The sequence below is a fragment of the Loxodonta africana genome, chromosome 9 (genome assembly GCF_030014295.1).
Source record: "Loxodonta africana isolate mLoxAfr1 chromosome 9, mLoxAfr1.hap2, whole genome shotgun sequence".
NCBI lineage: Eukaryota > Metazoa > Chordata > Mammalia > Proboscidea > Elephantidae > Loxodonta > Loxodonta africana.
In genome coordinates, this window is record NC_087350.1 from 96,817,427 (window position 1) to 96,837,171 (window position 19,745).

General features: G+C 39.4%; 1 protein-coding gene across 2 annotated transcripts in view; it reads left to right on the forward strand.

The window, feature by feature from the left end:
- MLLT3 (MLLT3 super elongation complex subunit) overlaps positions 1–16,437 on the forward strand; it is a 302,423-nt gene extending 285,986 nt beyond the window's left edge. For both annotated transcript variants that reach the window (XM_064290449.1, XM_064290450.1), the window contains exons 9-11: positions 2,152–2,223; positions 3,553–3,624; positions 12,608–16,437. In XM_064290449.1, the coding sequence (XP_064146519.1) occupies positions 2,152–2,223; positions 3,553–3,624; positions 12,608–12,739 (276 nt within the window). In that variant the 3' untranslated portion in view covers positions 12,740–16,437. The remainder of the gene's footprint in view (positions 1–2,151; positions 2,224–3,552; positions 3,625–12,607) is intronic.
- The last annotated feature ends 3,308 nt before the right edge of the window (positions 16,438–19,745 follow it).

The window sequence follows — 19,745 nt, forward strand, 5'->3', positions numbered from 1 at the left end:
CATTCTCTAATTAATGCACAAGGCAAGCAGGCGGGCACTGTTTTTTTCCCTTGCCTGAAATCTCAGCAGATTGTCTCTGCACTGCCCAGCCTGGGCTCTGAGTTGGGGAGGAGTGCCATCTACTGACCTACTTACTCCTAGGTCTCTGAGCACCAAGTTTTCCCTGGAGGTCTCATTTCCAACAACAACAATAGAGAGGAGGAAATTGTGAATGTAGGGGGGGCGGGGGGTTGGCTCCCTTTACTGTGAAGCATGTTAAAAAAAAATGATTGCCTTGCCTCTGCTGTTAAGTAATTTCCTTGAATTGCCAGAAGTATTGTATTTTAAGTTAATCTGGTCAAATTGGCCATTTGGTTGTCTTAAGGTTAAAAAATAAGAAGAAATAAGGGCGATTTTCAAAGCACAATTCTTACCTATACCTATAAAATACATTACTCTAAATTCAATGGAAAATATCCCCTTTTAGAAGTATTTGGTCTTTTCCAGAATGTCATGGTCCTATCCTCAACATGTAAAATGTCCGTTAGTGGTATAAAATTTTACAGCTGCATGGGAACTTGGATACTATCTTGTCCATCTCTCTCATTTTATTTCCTGAGGCCCCAAAACCTAAGCTTAGGTCCCTGAGCCAGTCAGTACTGGTTTTACTACAAATTAAAAGTGCATTCATTCTTAAAATCTTCTTTGGGCTATAGAATATGGTAGACCTCAAAACAGAGCTGATTGAATTAGGATAGGGAATGCGTAAAGAGAAAAGGTAGGAATATGAGGCTTCTTAAATAAGTCCTCGATTTGGCATGTGCTGTGATTTAAAAAAATTTTTTTGTTGTTGTAAGTCGGTTCCAACTCATAGCAACCTCGTGTACAACAGAACAAAACACTGCCTAGTCCTATGCCGTCCTCACAGTCGTTGCTATGTTTCAGCCCATTGTTGTAGCCACTGTTTCATCTGTCTCATTGAGGGTCTTCCTCTTTTCACTGACCCTCTACTTTACCAAGCATGATGTCCTTCTCCAGGGACTGGTCCCTCCTGATAATATGTCCAGAGTATGTGAGACAAAGTCTCACTCTCCTTAATTCCAAGGAGCATTCTGGCTGTACTTCTTCCAAGACAAACTTGTTCGTTCTTCTGGCAGTCCATGGTATATTCGATATTCTTTGCCAACATCATAAGTCAAAGGCATCAATTCTTCCTCAATTTGGCATATTCCTCCTTATATTAGCCTCAGATTCTAATAACTAACTGGGTAATGAGGTTATAGTGAAAAAGATAAGTTACTTTTTATATTTATACACATTTGCAAATGCTTCTCATTAATAAGGAGAAACTACCTTTTCAACCGAGAGCCATTTAAAAAGTGTTTTCCTCAGAATCTTCGGTTTTAAAGATTCTGTCTAATAAATCAACTGTATTTATTAAATAGTAATTCATTTATACTTTTTATCAATTAGAAACATAGCTGCACATCAATAATCTGAACAGTATAAAAACCGAAGTTGTGATCGGTACAGATGAAAGCAAAGGCACTTGGTGTTTTATCATGGGTAAACAAATCACTTCTTAAAATACAGAAGGATAGTCTGGGCTCATTTGTTTCTGAGTTGGAGAACCTCAGGTTGGGAGCAACCAGTGTAACTGATGGCCATCTTCATTTTCAAAGCTGCATTAATTTAGAGCATATGGATAACTTAGAATCTGAAAGTCAGGTACTAAAAAGGGCATTTGAATTTTTTTTAAATCATCCCTAGTTTTTAGCATACTGAGCACTGATAGTCATGCCGACACAGCAGAATGAATAAGAAAAAATTCTTGCCAAAGGGGGACTATAGTCTCAGTATAACTCAGCTGCTGTACATATGTGTGCAAATGTTGTCACAGAAGAGAGTCAGCCTGGGAAGCTTAGATCAATTTCCTTATCATCCATATTTTTAAAGTTCTATTGCCCTGACTCAGCATTTCAAATATAAATAATTTATTTTTCAAGAAAAGTAGGATAAGAAGAAAGAGAATATGTAGACGAGAAGTGCCATTTGGAAAGTGATGTTATTTCCGCACAGCGTTTCATTCAGTAAAGTGCCTTTGTTTATGTGGCTGGTTAGCCAAGAAGTGCTTGAAGTCAAGTTTAACACAGTGTTCTCTTTGATCCCTAGATTCTTGAAGTGAAAAGTCCAATAAAGCAAAGCAAATCAGATAAGCAAATAAAGAATGGTGAATGTGACAAGGTGGGTTTCTACCCCATGGCTGCGAGTGCTGCAACACCAAAACATCTGTTCCTTTGTCCCGTTTGGTCATTCTTGCCGGTTCTCCTTTCATTCTCTTCATCAGAAGTGCCCAAACGACGAGCACTTCATCCCAGTGCTTTGTAGTTTGTTTTTTCAAGTCTTGCTTAAATCATTAGTACTTAGCTTGGCCTTACGCTAGCATTTCCCATGATGCCTGCATCGCCAAGGGATTTCAGGCACGTGGAATGGGGAGGTAAGAGAATTGTCGTGGAGGTAGGGGGTCAAGTGCTCTCAGGTGAACAGGACACCTGAACCTAGCACACCATGCTCCCCCAGAGTGTGCATCTTGCATCTGAAATCTGACTGCAGGGCCTATGTGGGCTTAAATCACCTGGTGCGAGCAGAACCCTGAATGCTTTGAAGGGTCAGCATTCACAAAACTTTCCTTGGCCTTTGATGCAGATGAAGCTAGGCGCACCCATGCAGTTACACTAACAAAGATTCGAGAGGCTGAGCATATGGAAAGAGAGATACACCCAAGGGTGGATTACCCAGTAAGCAAGGGACGCACGGGCTTACTTGTGCTTACTTACTAATCTGTCTTGCACAATTTCACACAGGTCTCACCACATCTTTGAACCTGGTGAGACCGATATGAAATTGTGTACCACAGATTAGTAAGTAAACACAAATAAGCCCTTGTGTCTCTTGCTTACTGGGTAATCTGCCCCTCGGTGTCTCTTGGCCCCTTCAGAGAGGCTCTCAACAAACCAGATGCTGATTTGGACAGTGACCTCCGTGTTTCATAAGACAGCCTTCTGTCACCTGCTGGCATTGTTGACTGGCAAATGTTGGGTGTTAGTAGGAACACTTGTTTTGTTTTGTTTTTTTAAAGACTCTGTCCAGATATAAATGGTAATGTCCATTGTTTCTTCCACGTTCAAACTTATAAACCTTTTTTTCTCTTAGTCAACAGACTTCTGAGATTGAAGAATAAAAAATTAAAGTAGCCTGTGCCAACCTGTTTAAACTCACAATTTAGCATCGAGTCCCCAGATCTCTGTAGAGGACTTGTTGGGAGAGTGCCAGTCTGCCTACTTGAATTTTGTTGAGAGCAAATAAGAACAAGAATTACCCACTTTTTTTTTTCTTTAAAGCTGACTTGATAAAGGTAATGGTCAGACCAAGAGAGGCTTGGTCTGCAAAGGCTTTTTGGGTATTGGGACTGAGGTAGTTCATTGGGGAACATCCAGCTGCAGCTTGTATTTACTTATTTTTGCATGGCTTCTAAAAGTGTCTGTTCTTTTGGGGGATACTCTTCTTTTTCAGGCATACCTAGATGAACTGGTAGAGCTTCACAGAAGGTTAATGACGCTGAGGGAAAGACATATTCTGCAACAGGTGAGAAATGCTTTTTAGCAAGCCCTTTCCCAAAGCCTCAAGGCCTACTTTGCCCTGGGGTTGTGTGATAGCACTTTGAGGCCACTTCAGCTGCACATTATCTGGGCTGATGCCATTTGCAAAAGAATTTGGGGAAGGTGCTCATTTCTGAGGCCACCTGGAAGTCTGCTTTGGGCCTGTGTGGAGATTGCTGTCTTGCCCTTGTTGCTGAGGGCAGATGAAAAATGGGCACTAGCAGAGGTGATGCTGGAATGTAGTGACCCCTCAGCAGTGGATGCTGTAATGCAGGCTGAGAGAGGGAGGGGATAGTAGGAATGCAAAAATCTTTGGGTCCAGGCTTATGATTTTATGGGATAACAGTGAAAAGACTTTTTAGTCAAGTGTTGTAAACATTTGTGATTCAATTTAATAACCTCTTGCCAGTACTATTCTGGGGAAAATAATTTTTTCCTTATTTCCCATATCTTCTACAACTTATATTCTGTTATTATGAACTCCACTGTGAAACATTTGTAGAGTGTGGAAATGTGATGTTTTGCAAAGATAAGAAGGGAGGTTTTTAGTTTTCATACAGTTACAGTATATGCCTCTATTGCTTCAACAGTGGCTATTGATAAAATAATTTTTATTTAATTTCCAAAGAGAAGGCTGTGTGCTCTGAACTCCAGGGTAGGTTTGTAAATTATTTCACTGTTTGAATTTTTTTTTTAACTGTTCTCAAATGACTTCTAATTAGTACTTAATTTACCCCAGCTGTGTGTATATGCGCGCACGTGTTTTGTTTTGCTTTTTGTTTCAAACCTTTAATGGCTGATGGTCACATTTGTATTCTGTTTATGTTTTTGCCTAAATCTATAAATACATATTGTCAAACATAGACCAGATTTTCTGATTGTCCTGATAAGTTTTTTTTTATTGTTTTTTTATGGTAAAAATATATGTAACAAAACAATTGACAGTTCAGCATTTTTTACATGTACAGTTCAGTGACAATGAATATTTAATAATCAGCAGTGGTACAGCCATCACCCTTATGCATTTCCAAATTATTCCACCACTGTTAACAAAGATTTCCTATCTCTCCCTCGTAGCCACTAATAACCTTTGGTCACTATACATTGGCCTGTTTCATCTAAGTGTGATCAGACAATATTTGTCCTTTTGTGACTGACTTGACTCTGCATAGTGTTTTCAGGGTCCATCCATGTAGTAGCATGTATCAGGACTTCATTCCTCTTTATGGCTGAGTAATATTCCATTGTATGCATGTACAACATTTTGTTTACCCATCCATCTGTCTGATAGACATTTAGGTTTTAACCCTTCTAGAGTTTTCAGCATCTCTGTGGGAAAAAAGACCTGGATTTGCTCCATAAGAATAACAGCCTAGAAAACGGTATGGGACAGTTCTGCCCTGTCACATGAGGTTGCTATGAGTTGGAATCAACTCAAACAGCGCCTAACAACAAGAAAAGAAGTTTCAGGTTTGAACTAAAGATTACAGATTTGTGATTCTTAATTGGGGATAAGTTGCACCACTTGCATTATTTCCCCTTAAGTGAGTATGTATGGGAAGGGGAAGGAGGATTTGAGTGGTTTACCCTAAGACATATTCTAGTATTTTGCTAGTGTTTTTCTTCATCTTTCTTCTGTAAAACTGATCGTTGTTTCGCATGCCACTCAACAATTATTTGGGACTAATTTACTGTATATTGATGGAAATCTGTTTCCCAGTCTTAGCCATCCTTTTCTAATTGCCAACTCTGAACCACTGTGGAGCAGTTGTCCGATAAAGCTATTAACGTTCAAGCTGGCCCCAAATAGTGAATAAATAGTTTTATCCCAAAGGAGGGTGAGACAGATGTTTGGGCAGGGTTGGGATACCTTCACAAAGAAAGTCTAGGCAATGAGTCGGGGATACTAGGCCATTGGGCAGGGCCTTACCTTGGGGTGTCATTGGCATTCCCAGTTTAACATTGTCCTTTATTTTGACCTTTGAAAGAATTGCAAGGGAACTCCATCCAAGTGGATTATTTTAGTATTCTAGAGGGAGAGTGCGATATCTATGAATTTTTAACCTGGCATAAAGGCACTCCAGGGCACGCAGCATTTCACCCTAATTGCATTCCCGGGCTGGTTGAAAGCTCTCAGTCTTTGGCCTTTTGCCTTGTAATGCAGCTGAGGCTTGTGATTATGATACCATGATGCATGTCCTGTCACGGTTTACTGCTTAATTAATTCCTATTGTAAAACATAGCATTGTTGAAAACTAATGTTATTCTCCACCTTGAGAGCTGCTCATCTCATAGAATGCATTCCACAAAGTCTACGTATCCTCTACCATGAAGACCTGAGCACCTGAAGCAGGATTTCTGGTGGGCCCAGGGTTATATCCTAGAGCTTTTCTTTAGACTCTTGCTGTTAAATGCATCCTCTCAAAAAATCTGGTCTGACAATTTTATTTGGCTCACAAAAGCAGTTAAAAGCTTTGTTTTATTACTCTGGGACCATGAGGTACTGGCACCAGCATCTAGTTTCACGAACAGAGAGCACTGATTCAAGAATACTTGCGTCCCTAAGCCACCTAGGACTAATCATTTGATTCCTCTTTAAACCATGTGGAAACCCTGGTGGCATAGTGGTTAAGTGCTGCAGCTGCTAACTAAGAAGTTGGCAGTTCGAATCCACCAGGCGCCCCTTGGGAACTATCGGGCAGTTCTACTCTGTCCTGTAGGGTCACTATGAGTCGGAATTGACTCGATGGCAGTGGGTTTGCTTTGGTTTTGGTTTTAAGCCATGTATTCCCCACTTATTTGGAAAGGGAGACTGATCACTTCTAATCTCCCAGCCAATTCAGCTCTGAGTCTGGATTTGCATCCAGAGCTCTGAAGGAAATGGGGCTTCCCTAAAAGACAGATTAGCAATTTAGATACGGGCTGTAATTCTTTCAGAATTATCTTTAGAGACAAGGGGAATGAGACTTCAACTCTCTCCCTGAGTGACATGTCAGTGTACTCCTTTAAACAATACATAGAGCCCTGTCTGCAAAGTGTTTTTCTGAGAGTGCTTGTCTGCGTTCTGGGAAATCTCCTGCCATGTTTTAGCGCTCCTTGTAGATTGGAGCCTGATGGCTTAACCCAGAGTTGTTGCTGGGTGTTGTTGAGTCAATTCTGACTCATAGTGAACCTATAGGACAGAGTAGAACTGTTCCATAGGGTTTCCTAGGCTGAAATCTTTACAGGAGCAGATTGCCAGGTCTCCCATGGAGTGGCAGGTTCAAACCACCAGCCTTTTGGTTAGCATCTGAGTTCTTAACCATTGTACCATCAGGGCTCCTTTAATCCTTTAATCTAAGACAGTGAGCTTTGTAGTCCAGAGCCAGGGCCATTCTCTAGGAAGACCTAAGTTATCCGAGACCTGCCAGTCTGAGCAGGCGAAGTTAAAGCAAACCTCCTTCCTTACTTCCTTCTCACTGAAGGGATTGTTTCAGGCAAAAAGAACCCGGATTGTTTAATATAATGAGTCTAAAAATAATGCCCAGTACTTGTCTGTTTGTCATACTGTGGTGTCTTGTGTGTTGCTGGATGCTATGGCACCAGTATTTCAAATACCAAAAGGGTCACCCATAGTGGACAGATTTCACTGGAACGTCCAGACTAAGACAAGCTAGGAAGAAAGGCCTGGTGATCTCCTTCTGAAAATCAGCCAATGAAAACCTAATGGATTACAACTGCATATTGTCTGATACAGTGCTGGAGGGTGAGCCTCATAGGTTGGAAGCAGTACACAGTAGCTGCAGCAATGGACTCAAATGTACCAACGACCATGAAGATGGTGCAGGACGAGGCGACGTTTCCTTTTGTTATACGTAAGGTCGCCATGGGTTGGAGCCAACTCAACGGCAACTAAGAACAACAGCGGCAAAAAATGATACGTCATCTTTTTATAATTAAAAGCAGGGTTGGAGGAGGGAACTACAGACTTAACAAGTAGATCCTACTCTGTTTAAAAAAAAAAAAAAACAATAGCCTGCATGGCACCCCCAAAAAGGCTGACGTGGCAGGAAATAATCCACTGCAAATGTTTTTGCAGCAACCATCATCTGAAAAATGACTTAAGCAGTTTACACACTCTTCGTTTGCAACCGCTCCCACCATCTGTCCTTGCCTGTTTTTTCTTATATGTGCTCACTGCATTTTTTATTATTGTTATTTTGGGGAGACATTCATTATGGTAGCGTTAAGCAGGGTAGAGTCCCACTGCGTGACTGAATGGGTTATCCGTATAGAAAGGCAGAGTGAAGTTATTTGGAAACTAGTGGGGTATTTTTAGGCTTCGTGGCCCGTGTCCTTGGAATAAGACATTTTAATGTTAGGTTTCTGATGGTCTAACCTTCAGGATTCCTGGAAAGGAACTGACACTTGTTTTTCTTTATGAAGTCTTTTTTACTTAATTGAGGACAGGAGTGCATACTCTAATAATTCAAATAATTAATGCTGTTGGCTTTGGCACACAGTCCTGAAATCCCCCAGCTGCAGCCACTACTGCTGCTTTGAGGCTGTTCCTGCATTTACCTTGATGTGTTCGTATAAAAAAAAAAAATTTTTTTTTTTTTGTTCGTATAGGCTCCCATAAAAACGTGGGCTTCTTTAAGTCAGATTCATCAGGCCCCTGTATGTCTTTGTGTGTGTGTGTCTGCAGGCAGAGGGGGTGGTGGGTGCACTGGAAACCTGGAAGATACTGTAATGCATATGAAGTGACTGGGACAAATCTCCCAGTGGGCAAATGGTTTATTTGCTTTAAAATTAAGTGGCTTTTTCTGGAAAGAATTTTTATCACCCAGTTTTCTGTTTATTGTTCAGTAATTAGAGGGCAGCTATATTGAAGGACAGAAAACCAATTTTTTTTTTTTTTTAAAACATGGTTTCAGGATTACCTGGTTATTTTAAGGGGAAAGTATAGGACTGGAGTCCCAGGGTGGTGTAAATGGTTAACATGTTCAGTTGCTAACCGAAAGGTTGGAGGTTCAAGTCCACCCAGAAGCTCCTGAGAAGAAAAGCCTGCAGATACACTTCTGAAAAATCAGCTACTGAAAGCCCTACGGGGCATGCGTGGAGTCGCTATGTGTGGGAATCGACTTGACGGTGACTAGTTTTACTTCTTTGACCCCTACATTGTGGTTTAATCTGTCATGTCAAGTACTTTCCTTCATTTACTCTTTCCCTTTATATCCTTCCCTTTCCCCTGCAAACTTTTATTATAATTATTAAAAAAGAAAATTTCGAATAGGCCTTTCTTGAGTTTTAGCCTCTGGCATTTCCCTGCTTCACTTGTTTTAGTTTAATTGAAATGGCAACAGTCAAGGTGGGATGGGGAGGAGAAAAGCACACGCAGACTGATAATTCATATGCTGGATAGATGCTTCCCAAATAATTAAGGATAAGCTTATGTTTATATGGTAATCATAAGCATGTTGCTCTGACCAATGTAGCAATTTATAAAGAAGTTCTGCTTCGTTTGCCACATCTTATTTGATCCCTTGCACAACCCTGTAAGATAGGTAGAGCAAGTGGAATTATCTCCATTTCACAGATGAGAAAACCAAGGCTCAGAGGTTCTAGTGTTCTGTCCAATGCCATTCAAATGATGACCAGGTTCAGAACTCGATATGCCAAATCCAGGACTCTTTATTCTGAATGCCTCGTCATTCACCTACTGGCCTTCTGGTTGTGGGGAGGAGTCAGGCTCTGGTCTACTTGTTATTTGCCTTCATTGTGTAAATATGAAATTAAGAGTATCTCTGAAGAGGCTATTTGTTTCTATCCTGAAATTTATACATTTGTACTAGGTCCATAGTATTACTGTACAAGTTAGCAAAAAAGATAATTTACTTTGTGAAGTACTCTTAATTCAATCCACAGTAGGTATATAAAAAAACCAAACCAAACTCATTGCCATCAAGTCAATTCTGACTGATAGTAGCCGTATGGGACAGAGTACAGCTGCCCCATAGAGTTTCTGAGGAACACGTGCTGGATTCGAACTGCCAACCTTTTGGTTAGCAGCCGTATCACTTAACCACTATGCCACTAGGGTTTCCCAGTAAGTACAGTAAGTGTATAATTGACTTGAAAGATTTGTGTGTGTGGACATTGCTGCATGCATCTCAGCAATGTCTACACACACAAATCTTTCAAGTCAATTGTATGTAGATGTGCCTGGGTGACTTGCCCAAAGCTCTGTAATTACTAACTAATAAAACAAATGAATGACCATTTTAGAAGTCTTTTACTGTTAATAATAAGATTTGAGTGAGAAATACTATGTATGTAGTACTTTAACTGTAATTGGGCACACCTTTCTAATAGGATGTTGATGCAGGCGTTAGAATCCCGCATGGGCCCAATGGTTTAATCAAGTAAGGCTCCTCCCTCCCACCCCCCAGGTCATAATAACAATAAGCCTAGAGTTAAGTAATCCAAGGCCACAGTATCCTTTTCTTCTATCATCTTTCATATGTTGCATTCATCCTCATGATGGGAAGATAGCTGCTGCATTTCCAGGCATTGCATCTTTATTCCAGACAGGAAGAAGGGTCAAGGGCAAAAGGCACATTTCCATTGTTTATACTCATTTCAAACGTTTTTCTGAAAGCCCAGTGACTTCTGACAAATGAATTTTAAATAGCAGTGGCTGCCAAGTAATGCAAATAGGTCTGGGGAAGCAAATGTTTTAGCTGGGCTTATTACTATTCCCAGAAAAGCTGGCTTCTGTTAGTAAAGAAGAAGGGGTAAATGGATATTTGGTAGGTAATTTGCAGTCTGTCATGGTTCCACAATGAGAGTAACTTGTTTTATTATTAAAACCGTAGTCATATCTGTACAAAATCATTACAGAGATTGAATAAGGCAGTAACAACTCAATCTGGAGTTGTGCAGTTAACTGGATTGAGGCTTAGTACATCTTTTATGCTTCTATGGACGTCAAGTAAAATGTCAGGATGGGGAACACATTTTTGATTAAAAGCCAGTGACCCATAGGGAATAGTTCACAAATTTCCTATTTTTTAAAGGAAACTAGCTAACTTTCAGCAAGAAGAGAAGGTTAGAAGTTTCAGTTCTGTTCTTTTTCAAACAGAAATTAGGAAATTTAAAACTTCATTGAATAAATGATAGGCTAAGTAATTAAAATTATTCTCTGTTTTAAGATTTATGCACTAAACAGAATCACAAGCATGTGATAGAAAGGGAGTAACAGAGGCAACTAAACCCAAGTGGAAGAGTTTGTCAAGTGACTTCTCTGTGAAAATATTTTTTGTTACCCTATTGCCTATTTTCCTTCCTCCCCCCAAAACCCTGCTGACGTTAATTCCCCTCCCTCTCATTTGCCCACCGTCCTCATACTTAAAACCCACTTGGCCCAGCACAGCATCCTTATCTGATAATATTTTTTTAAATAGGAATGAGAAGACACTTAACATGATAAAAGAACCTCTCAAACCAATAACCAGCATCTTTTTTAACTCTGAAACCTCAGAAGCGTCATGAAAGCTAAGGCAAGAGAACAGTGCCTTGGTCACCACTGTTGTTTAACATTTTTCTAACAGCTGGAGCTAATACATTAAGAACTGAAAAAGTCATTTGGTATAACTATTGCACATGGGGAGACAAAGGCATCCTTTCTTTTTGTAGATAATATTTATCTCCCCCGAATACCCAAGGGAGTCAACTGAACATGACTATAAGTAACAAATACATATTTGTATTCATTTTTTTATTGAAGTATAACAAAGTGTACAGCTAGGTGAATTTTCACAAAGTGAACACATCCTATGTAATCAACATCACATCAAGCAACAAAACAGTTCCAGTACACTGGAAAGCCCCTTTGAGCCCTGTCTTAGTTATCTAGTACTACTACAACAGAAATACCACCTGTAGATGGCTTTAACAAACAAACTTATTTTCTCACATTTTAGGAGGCTAGAAGTCCGAGTTTAGGACCCCTGCTCTAGGGGAAGCCTTTCTGTCTCCAGCAGCTCTGAGGGAAGGTCCTTGTCCTCAGTCTCTCCCTGGCCTAGGAGCTTCTCAGTACAGGGGCCCTGGAACGAGCTCTGCTCCCGACTCATCTTTCTTGGTGGTAGGAGGTCCCCTGCTCTCTGCTTGTGTCTCTCTTTTATATCATAAAGGAGATTGACTCAAGATACAACAATCATGTAGATTGAGTCCTGCCTCATTAACATAACTGTCTCTAATCCTGCCTCACTAACATTATAGAGGTTAGGTTTTACAATGCGTAGGATAATCACATCAGATGACAGAATGGTGGACAACCACATAATAATACTGGGAATCATGGCCAAGCCAAGTTAACACATATTTGGGGGGAGGGAGGACATAATTCAATCCATGACACGCCCCCTTTCCAATCACTACCCAGAATCTTTAGATGGGACTGTAGATTATTTCAGTTTTTTTCTTTGTGTATTCCTGTATTTTCTAGAATTCCAACAATTGTATAATCAGAAAACTGAGCATTATAATGTGTATGTACATGTGTATATGTGTGTATAAATATGTAATGTACATGTATATCTTTTAAAAGGAATTTTGTTCTAGGCTAAAATCTTCTTACATCTGTTAAGCATGTTCACTGTTTACTGTGTCATTAATGAATTTTTAAAGGGATTTTAAAATCTCCCCACAACCTTCCACATCCAGAGTAAAATAGTCTGTTGCTGACTTGAAAGCAGTTTAAAGGGTATAAATGGCAAGGATATGATCTACCTCATTGAGAATTTCAAAGGCTTAATATATTTTGACTTGTCAAATTGGCCAAGAGATTGTTTGTTGCCATTTGTAATATTGGTGTAAATAAGAACATTTATCATTATGGCCCTGTAGTTGACCCCTCCATCTCTCCCTGCTTCCCTTTTGATATCTGTTGCTTATTCTCCACACTTTCTCTTCTTTACTTTCTCCAGATTGTGAACCTTATAGAAGAAACTGGACACTTTCATATCACAAACACAACCTTTGATTTTGACCTTTGCTCGCTGGACAAAACCACAGTCCGTAAACTACAGAGTTACCTGGAAACATCTGGAACATCCTGAGGATACAACTGGATGCATCAAAAACTATTGGGATTTTTTTTTTTTTTTTTGGTTGTGAGTTTTTTTGTTTGTTTGTTTGTTTATATGAAAACACTCAGAATGATGCAACCAAAAGGGAAAAAATAAAAATCAAACAACCTTCAGCTTTATTTTTCTTTAAAGCCAGTCATCATCTCTTGATAAAGGAGAGGTTAAGCAAACCAGCCTCAGCGGACCACTCTTCTCTCCAAGGAAATCCTCGGGAAGAGTTAGCCTGGATAGCCTTGAAAACAAACCTATCAAACACAAAACAAGAAAACTTAAAGAATGTGTATGGTATCATGTCTCTCTCTGTGGTGGTTCATTCCACAAGACGAATGCATATTCAACACACTGCCTTATTACATAACTGATCTATTTATTATCACATACAGATATTCTAAAGTTGTTGAGGGAATGACACCGCCAGATGTTATAAGTACTTGGTCCCGTGGATGCTCTTTCAATGCAACGCCCTTGCCATCCCAAGCCCAGTGACCTTACTCGTATTCCGTGCCACTTTCCACCAACTTTTCAAGTCCTTTAACTTGTTGCAGTCTGTATTTTCCAACTTTGTTTTTCCCAGTTCCAGGACACAAATTATAAACTGGAGGGGGTGGGGGGACCAAATAGCCACCCTGATTTTCTTCTTCGTGGTCTTTTTCCTGAAAGTTGGGGCCAGTCCTTGGCTATATCCATGTAATGATCTTGGACCATGGTAGAAAATGCACCAAATAGGATCATTAATTGCTGTCTAGCCTTAGTCAATAAACCTGTAGGACTTTTAAACAAAAGTGTACCTGTAAGCTTCCTGAATCCAGCACCCTTGAGCTGTCATCATCATTCTTGTGTCTGTTTACTGTTACAATATTAGATTAAGTGTGGAAGTAAAGGCATTCCACAGGATCATCATTTAAAAAAAGGAATACTGGTCCTGTTTTCTAAAGAAATGTAGAAATTCTTAATTTGGATTTATTTATTAGTAAGAGTTTCAGCTTTCTTCAGCTGCCAGTGTGTTGTTCATCTTTACCATAAAACCTGGAATAAGAGATTTTTATTTGTTCACATATGATCCTCTTAGACTTTTTATATTTGAAAAAAGTAAAATTTTTGAGGGAAAATTCTTGGTTATACTACCATAACAGATTATGTATTAACTTGTAGATTCAGTGGTTCGATACCTGTTTAGTCACTTGCTTATGTTTCCAGAAGGATTTCTTGTATTGATGAAAATAAAGATGGTTGGGGGGAGGGGTGTATTTTTGTTCTTGATGTACCCTTGTTTTGAAATGAGAAATCTGTCCTGTGGCATGCGAAAGAAAGCAAAAATTATTTTTAAAAAGAAAGAAAAAAAAGGTACTTTTCTTGTCATTATTCCATCCTCTCCATGAATGGAGAAATACAAAATGAGAATAGCTCATCTTGCAAGTTTTTACTAGGCACTCCACCGGGAACAAAAGAAAATGAAGACCAACTTCTGGATCCAGAGATTGGTTCACTGGATCAGCCTTAAGAAAGTCTCTGTGTGTGCTGATAGTCCAGTATCTCCCTTGCTTATCCCCACGCCAGATGCTGTCTTTTCATCCAGAGATTAACTAGTGTCTGTACAGAAAATGGTCATTCCAGAGCCATTCTTTTGGGCAGTAATGTAAATGCCGACTGATAATGGGAGTAACTCTGCATTTTAAAAAGGAGGGTTTTATGCTGTTTATTTCTATCCAAAGAAACATTTTTTTTCCTTTAAAAGTTATAATACAGCCGTGTTGCTTGTCAGTTTCTTCTCTGTAGCGTCTTCCCAGAAGACAAATATGTATTTTTTCAGCAATGTTCTGACTCTTGATGATGGCCGGCATGAACCGTGCAGTGAAGTGTTTGTTGTGTAGTCCGTTTCTCAGTGTGTAATTTCAGAGAACCTTTGAGTCATTTTGGACATTTTGTGACTCCTGAATTGTGTGGCTTTAGTTGTGCTTTGTTTTCAATTTTACAGGTGGGAGAGGCGGACAATGTTTATATGGAAGTGTTCAAAAAATTGAAAAGCTATCTTTAAAAATTTCTGGCTACTAATCCACATATTCTAATTAAACCAGAAAGTTATGTGGTTTAACCAAAATTTCTATGTAGTTTAACTCGAAATGTGTATGTGTAGTTTGGGCCGTTTTTATTTTTGTAACTAAATTGTGTAGCAGAATCTATGATTTGGCAATATAAAGGTTTTTTTTTTTTTTCTTAAGTTGCTAACCAAGAAACTAGGTAACATAAGAAATGACCAGACGAAAAAGATAATAAGAAAGGCAGCTATTACAGTGATGAAATTTAGATAATAAGGCAGATGTCTTGAAAATATCAAAATAAATGTTTGTAAATTTTATACCAAAATTGAAGAAAATTTACCAGTCTACCTGAGTTTTCCATGAGATTCTGATAAAGTAAGGGTCATGCTGTTGATATTTTGAAGTTTTACTGTTACTCTCTGTCTTAGTCATCTAGTGTTGCTGTAACAAATACCACAAGTGGATGGCTTTAACAAAGAAAAATTTATTCTCTCACTGTCAAGTAGGCTACAAGTCCAAATTCAGGGCGTCGGCTCCCGGGGAAGGCTTTCTCTCTCTATTGGCTCTGGAGGAAGTTCCTTGTCCTCAGTCTTCCCCTGGCTGTGAGGAGCTTCTCAGGCTCAGGTACCCCAGGTTCAAAGGACATGCTCTGCTCCTGGTGCTGTTTCTTGGTGTTATGAGGACCCCAGGTCTCTGCTAGCTTCCCTTTCTTTTTATCTTTTGAGAGATAAAAGGTGGTGCAGGCCACATCCCAGGGAAATTTCCTTTATGTTGGATCAGGGAGGTGACCTGGGCGAGGGTGGTATTACAATCCCACCCTAATCCATTTAAACATGAGCAGAGGTCATGATTTATAACACATGGGAAAATCACAAAATGGAGGACAACCACACGGCCTAACCAAGTTGACACATATTTTGGGGGGACACAATTCAATCCATTATATTCTCATTATCTAATTTTTGAATGAAGAAATAAATCCATTTTCAATTGATTCCATGTAGTTATACCCCTATTAAAGTAACCCATTTAGTTTTGCCACATTTCTATAAACTCACCTCTGAAACCTGCTAAAATAAGTTTTTAGCACATGTATCCTAACTGTGGCTTTGGTGTTTTAAGCACAAGGGGAAAATGGCAGGGCTTAATTTCTTTGGTGTGTGTATAGACACACACACACACATATGTTTCAAAGAAAACCGAGTGTGAATATGGTTTGAATCAGCCAGAGTATAGTAAATTTTCTTTAAATCTTTCCTTAGTGATTTGCAGAGAAAAATGAAGTTTGTACAAAGCTTTTTTTTCCCTTATAAACTAGCTTTTGCCTCTGGATTTGCAGCAGAATGTGTATGGGGAGGGTCCTTTTATCTTAGGGTATAGCAGTCATGTTAGCAACAAAAATGTTTGAGTCATTTGATATCTTCATCACAATCCATGTCGCTGATGTCTTCATGTAGACAAATAGGTACATTCATATGTGGTTGCGGGAAACCCTGGTGGTGTAGTAGTTAAGAGCTACAGCTGCTAACCAAAAGGTTGGCAGTTCGAATCCACTAGGCGCTCCTTGAAAACTCTATGGGGCAGTTCTACTCTGTCCTATAGGGTTGCTAAGAGTCAGAATCCACTCGACGGCAGTGGTTTTTTTTTTTTTTTTTTTTTAATATGCTTGCGTACTGTGTTGAAATAGCAAAGAACATAAAAACAAAATCAGGAGACAAAATTCTAGGGAAAAAAATCTCTTCAGAGAGGATCTTAAAACATTTTTAAATTGCTAAGCAAATCTCTCTGAGTCGTTACCCACCTTTATGTGGAAAGAGCCAATAAAATTGGCTGTATTCCACTGAAACAAAAAGTTCTGTTGACACTTTTACAGACCCACCTTATCTTTACGGAAGACTGCTTAGGCCAACATGACATCCCACGCACCATTGTGAGCCCTTCATGTGTAGTTAGCATACTTGTTTAAGAGAGACTTTTAAATGTTTTAACTCTACGTACTTAATGGTGTTGGATGTTGGAGATGGTCAGTGTTTGTGTTTGGTGGCTTGTGTTCATTTTTCTCATTGTGGAAATGATCATCTCTGGGGTAGTTTGCTGTGTACTTACCACTTTCCACTGTTAACGTTGTGTACTAATGCTATGTACTGCTCCTATATATGTGTGTATATATATATATATGTATATATACATATATATTATCAGAATAATATTGCTTTGGACTGTTGCTGTGAAACTATGACTGTAATGTAGAGACCACTACAGCTGCAGCGAATGTTAAGGAGCCAGTTCCCATGATTTAGTTCAGTCTTGGCCTGAAGTCTACATCCTTTGACCTCTTTTGTTTTATATAATGTTTTTAATTATGTAGGCACTGCCATCCTTGAAAATTCCTTGTACAGATGCATTGAAGAAGTCCGTTTAAAAGGAAGACAAAGCCACTGCTGTCTGTAAACTGTAAATATGTATTTTGGCACTTGTACTACAGTATTCTGAAAATAGAGTTCTGATGGAAATACTGACAGATCTTAACGGTGGCCAGAGCTACCATGCAGTGCAAAAATAAATGAAGTAAAAATGTATTCTTGAGATTAACAGCTCAATGCCAATACGTTTTATAAATCTGTCAGTATCTTTTTAATGGAGTGTGTATGTGTAGCTGTGGTAAAAGATACACTGTGTATGTGTGTATGTACATGCTTTTATGTGAACTATGAAGCAGATGTAAGATGTATTTCCCATCTCTAAAACCCATGTTGAAATGTAAGTAGAGATTGACAGAAATAGGTGTTTTACTTAAATTGGTATCTAAACTGTTGTGGCTCTATTTTCTTTACAATGTATAGTCTTACTGATTTAAGAGTAATTAGACCACAGTTTGGCTTCGCTTTGCATAGAAGAAAAATGAGCCATTGGTTTTTCTCAAGAAGTGGTGCTAGTCCTGAGGAAAAATGAATGGAGAGATAAGAGACATACAGAGGAAGGACAATGCACCCTAGGCCAGCTGAGGAGAGAGTCCATGCCTCATCCTTGGGTCCCCAATGTCTAGCCCCATTTTCTAGGTCCTGAAACTGGTGGTTTTTTTTGTTTTTTTTTTTTAGGATTTGCTGAGATTGGGCAAGATATGGTGGGGTACAATCTTGACATGAACTGGGTTAATTATAAAGTCTTTTTTAAAATTTTTCCCTCTATTCCTTTGAGAAGTTTTGCCCATGAGCTAAACAATGTGCTGTTGGTGGACAGACTCAGTCCTACAAAGGCCTTGTATCTACTATAGCAACAAGAAATGCTACCTTGACTAAATAGAAAGGAAAAAAAAAAAAAAACTACAACACAAAGAATAAAATACATTTGGCTTGGCAAATAACTAAAGAATTGGATATAATAGTCTGTTTAATAGTGAAGGGACTCTTACATCAAATTTGAGAAACTCGCTTTATCTTCAGACTGACCATTTAGGGGATCATGGTGGACTGCCTTGTATCTTATCAACCAGAAGCTGATATTAGGTGTGGAAGCATCTGCCCCAGATGGGTTTGGGTGGCAGTTAAGCTTTCTAATGGCCACACTTGAATTGGACTAATCTCTTCCCTTGTTTCAGCCCAAATATTGATTTGTTTATTTTAAAATGATGGCCTTGCATTTTCTCTAGTAGGGAGGGAGGGTCAGGATCAGCATCTTGGGCCTGCTGAAGACAACACAGGATGTTTGTCCCAGAGAAATGCACTCACACAAGAAATGACTGCTCTGTATCGCTTTTCTCAACACATTTGCTCCACCAGCTCAGAATTGTGTCCCCCAAGGATGGATTAACCAGTAAGTAAGGTATGCGTGGGCTTACTTCTGTTTACTTACTAATCTGTAGTGCAGAATTTCACCACCAAAACAGATGAAATTGTGCACTACAGATTAGTAAGTAAACACAAGTAAGCCCATGCATACTTTGCTTATTGGGTAATCCTGACCCATGTGGATATGCAAGGTGAATCTGGGGAGAAATGGCAGCTCCATCAAGCCCTATGCACGGCCCTTCTGCTGCTGTTGGTAATTCAGGTAGATAGCATCCAAAACTAGTGCTCTCGTTTTTTCTGACAAGTGGAGCAACTTAGAGTATTTTATTGTTCTCTTGCTTGAGATACCACCCAAAGAGAAAATACCGAGCACATTTTAATGCTTCTGCTTTCTGTACCAGGTAATAGTATCCACACCTTCCTGTTTATGTAGTCCCCTTCTTTAGGGGCATTTCCAGTCTTTTCCAGAGGCTGTTAAATTGTCCCAGGCTGTCAGCTTAGCCTCTTGGTCTTAATTTCCCCTTAATTAAAGAAGGGTAACCAATATCGTCCCTAAGGGCTAGTGAAAGAAATAAATGGCACAAATTAAAAAAAAAAAAAAAACTCCAGTAATTATAACCGGGCTTTCTTCTGGCTGTTAAATAACAAAAATAACATCACCTGAGTGGATGACTCCTCCAGTCCACTTTTACAATAACTCAGTTGATTATTGGGGGTACCCGGCAATCTGTGCAGAGTAGGAGGCCATAAGCAGTGGGGAGATAGATGGTGAATGAAAGGAAAGCTATTTGCTCATTTTCTCCCCATAATCATGTCTTCCTCCACATGTATCCCCAATCACAGAGTTCTGAAGTTTCAAAAGGCTAGAAAAGGATAAATCCAGGCCATTAAAAGAAAATAATCAAAACTATTGAAAAGATAAAACAAATGAGTCGCACTAAAAGGGTCGTCTGTGCAAGTAATAAGGTTGAAATGCTGATACTCATTTCCTAGCCGAACAGCATTCCTCACACATGTGGTTTGTGTATCCACGTCTGGGTGGGTGGTCTGGTCGAAGTGCTAAATGCAGCAAGATTGCTTAGTGTTTGCGCAGTGGAAGGAAGCTTTGGGTCCAGCTCAGCTGGTGGTGTCTATAGCCCCTGCAACATA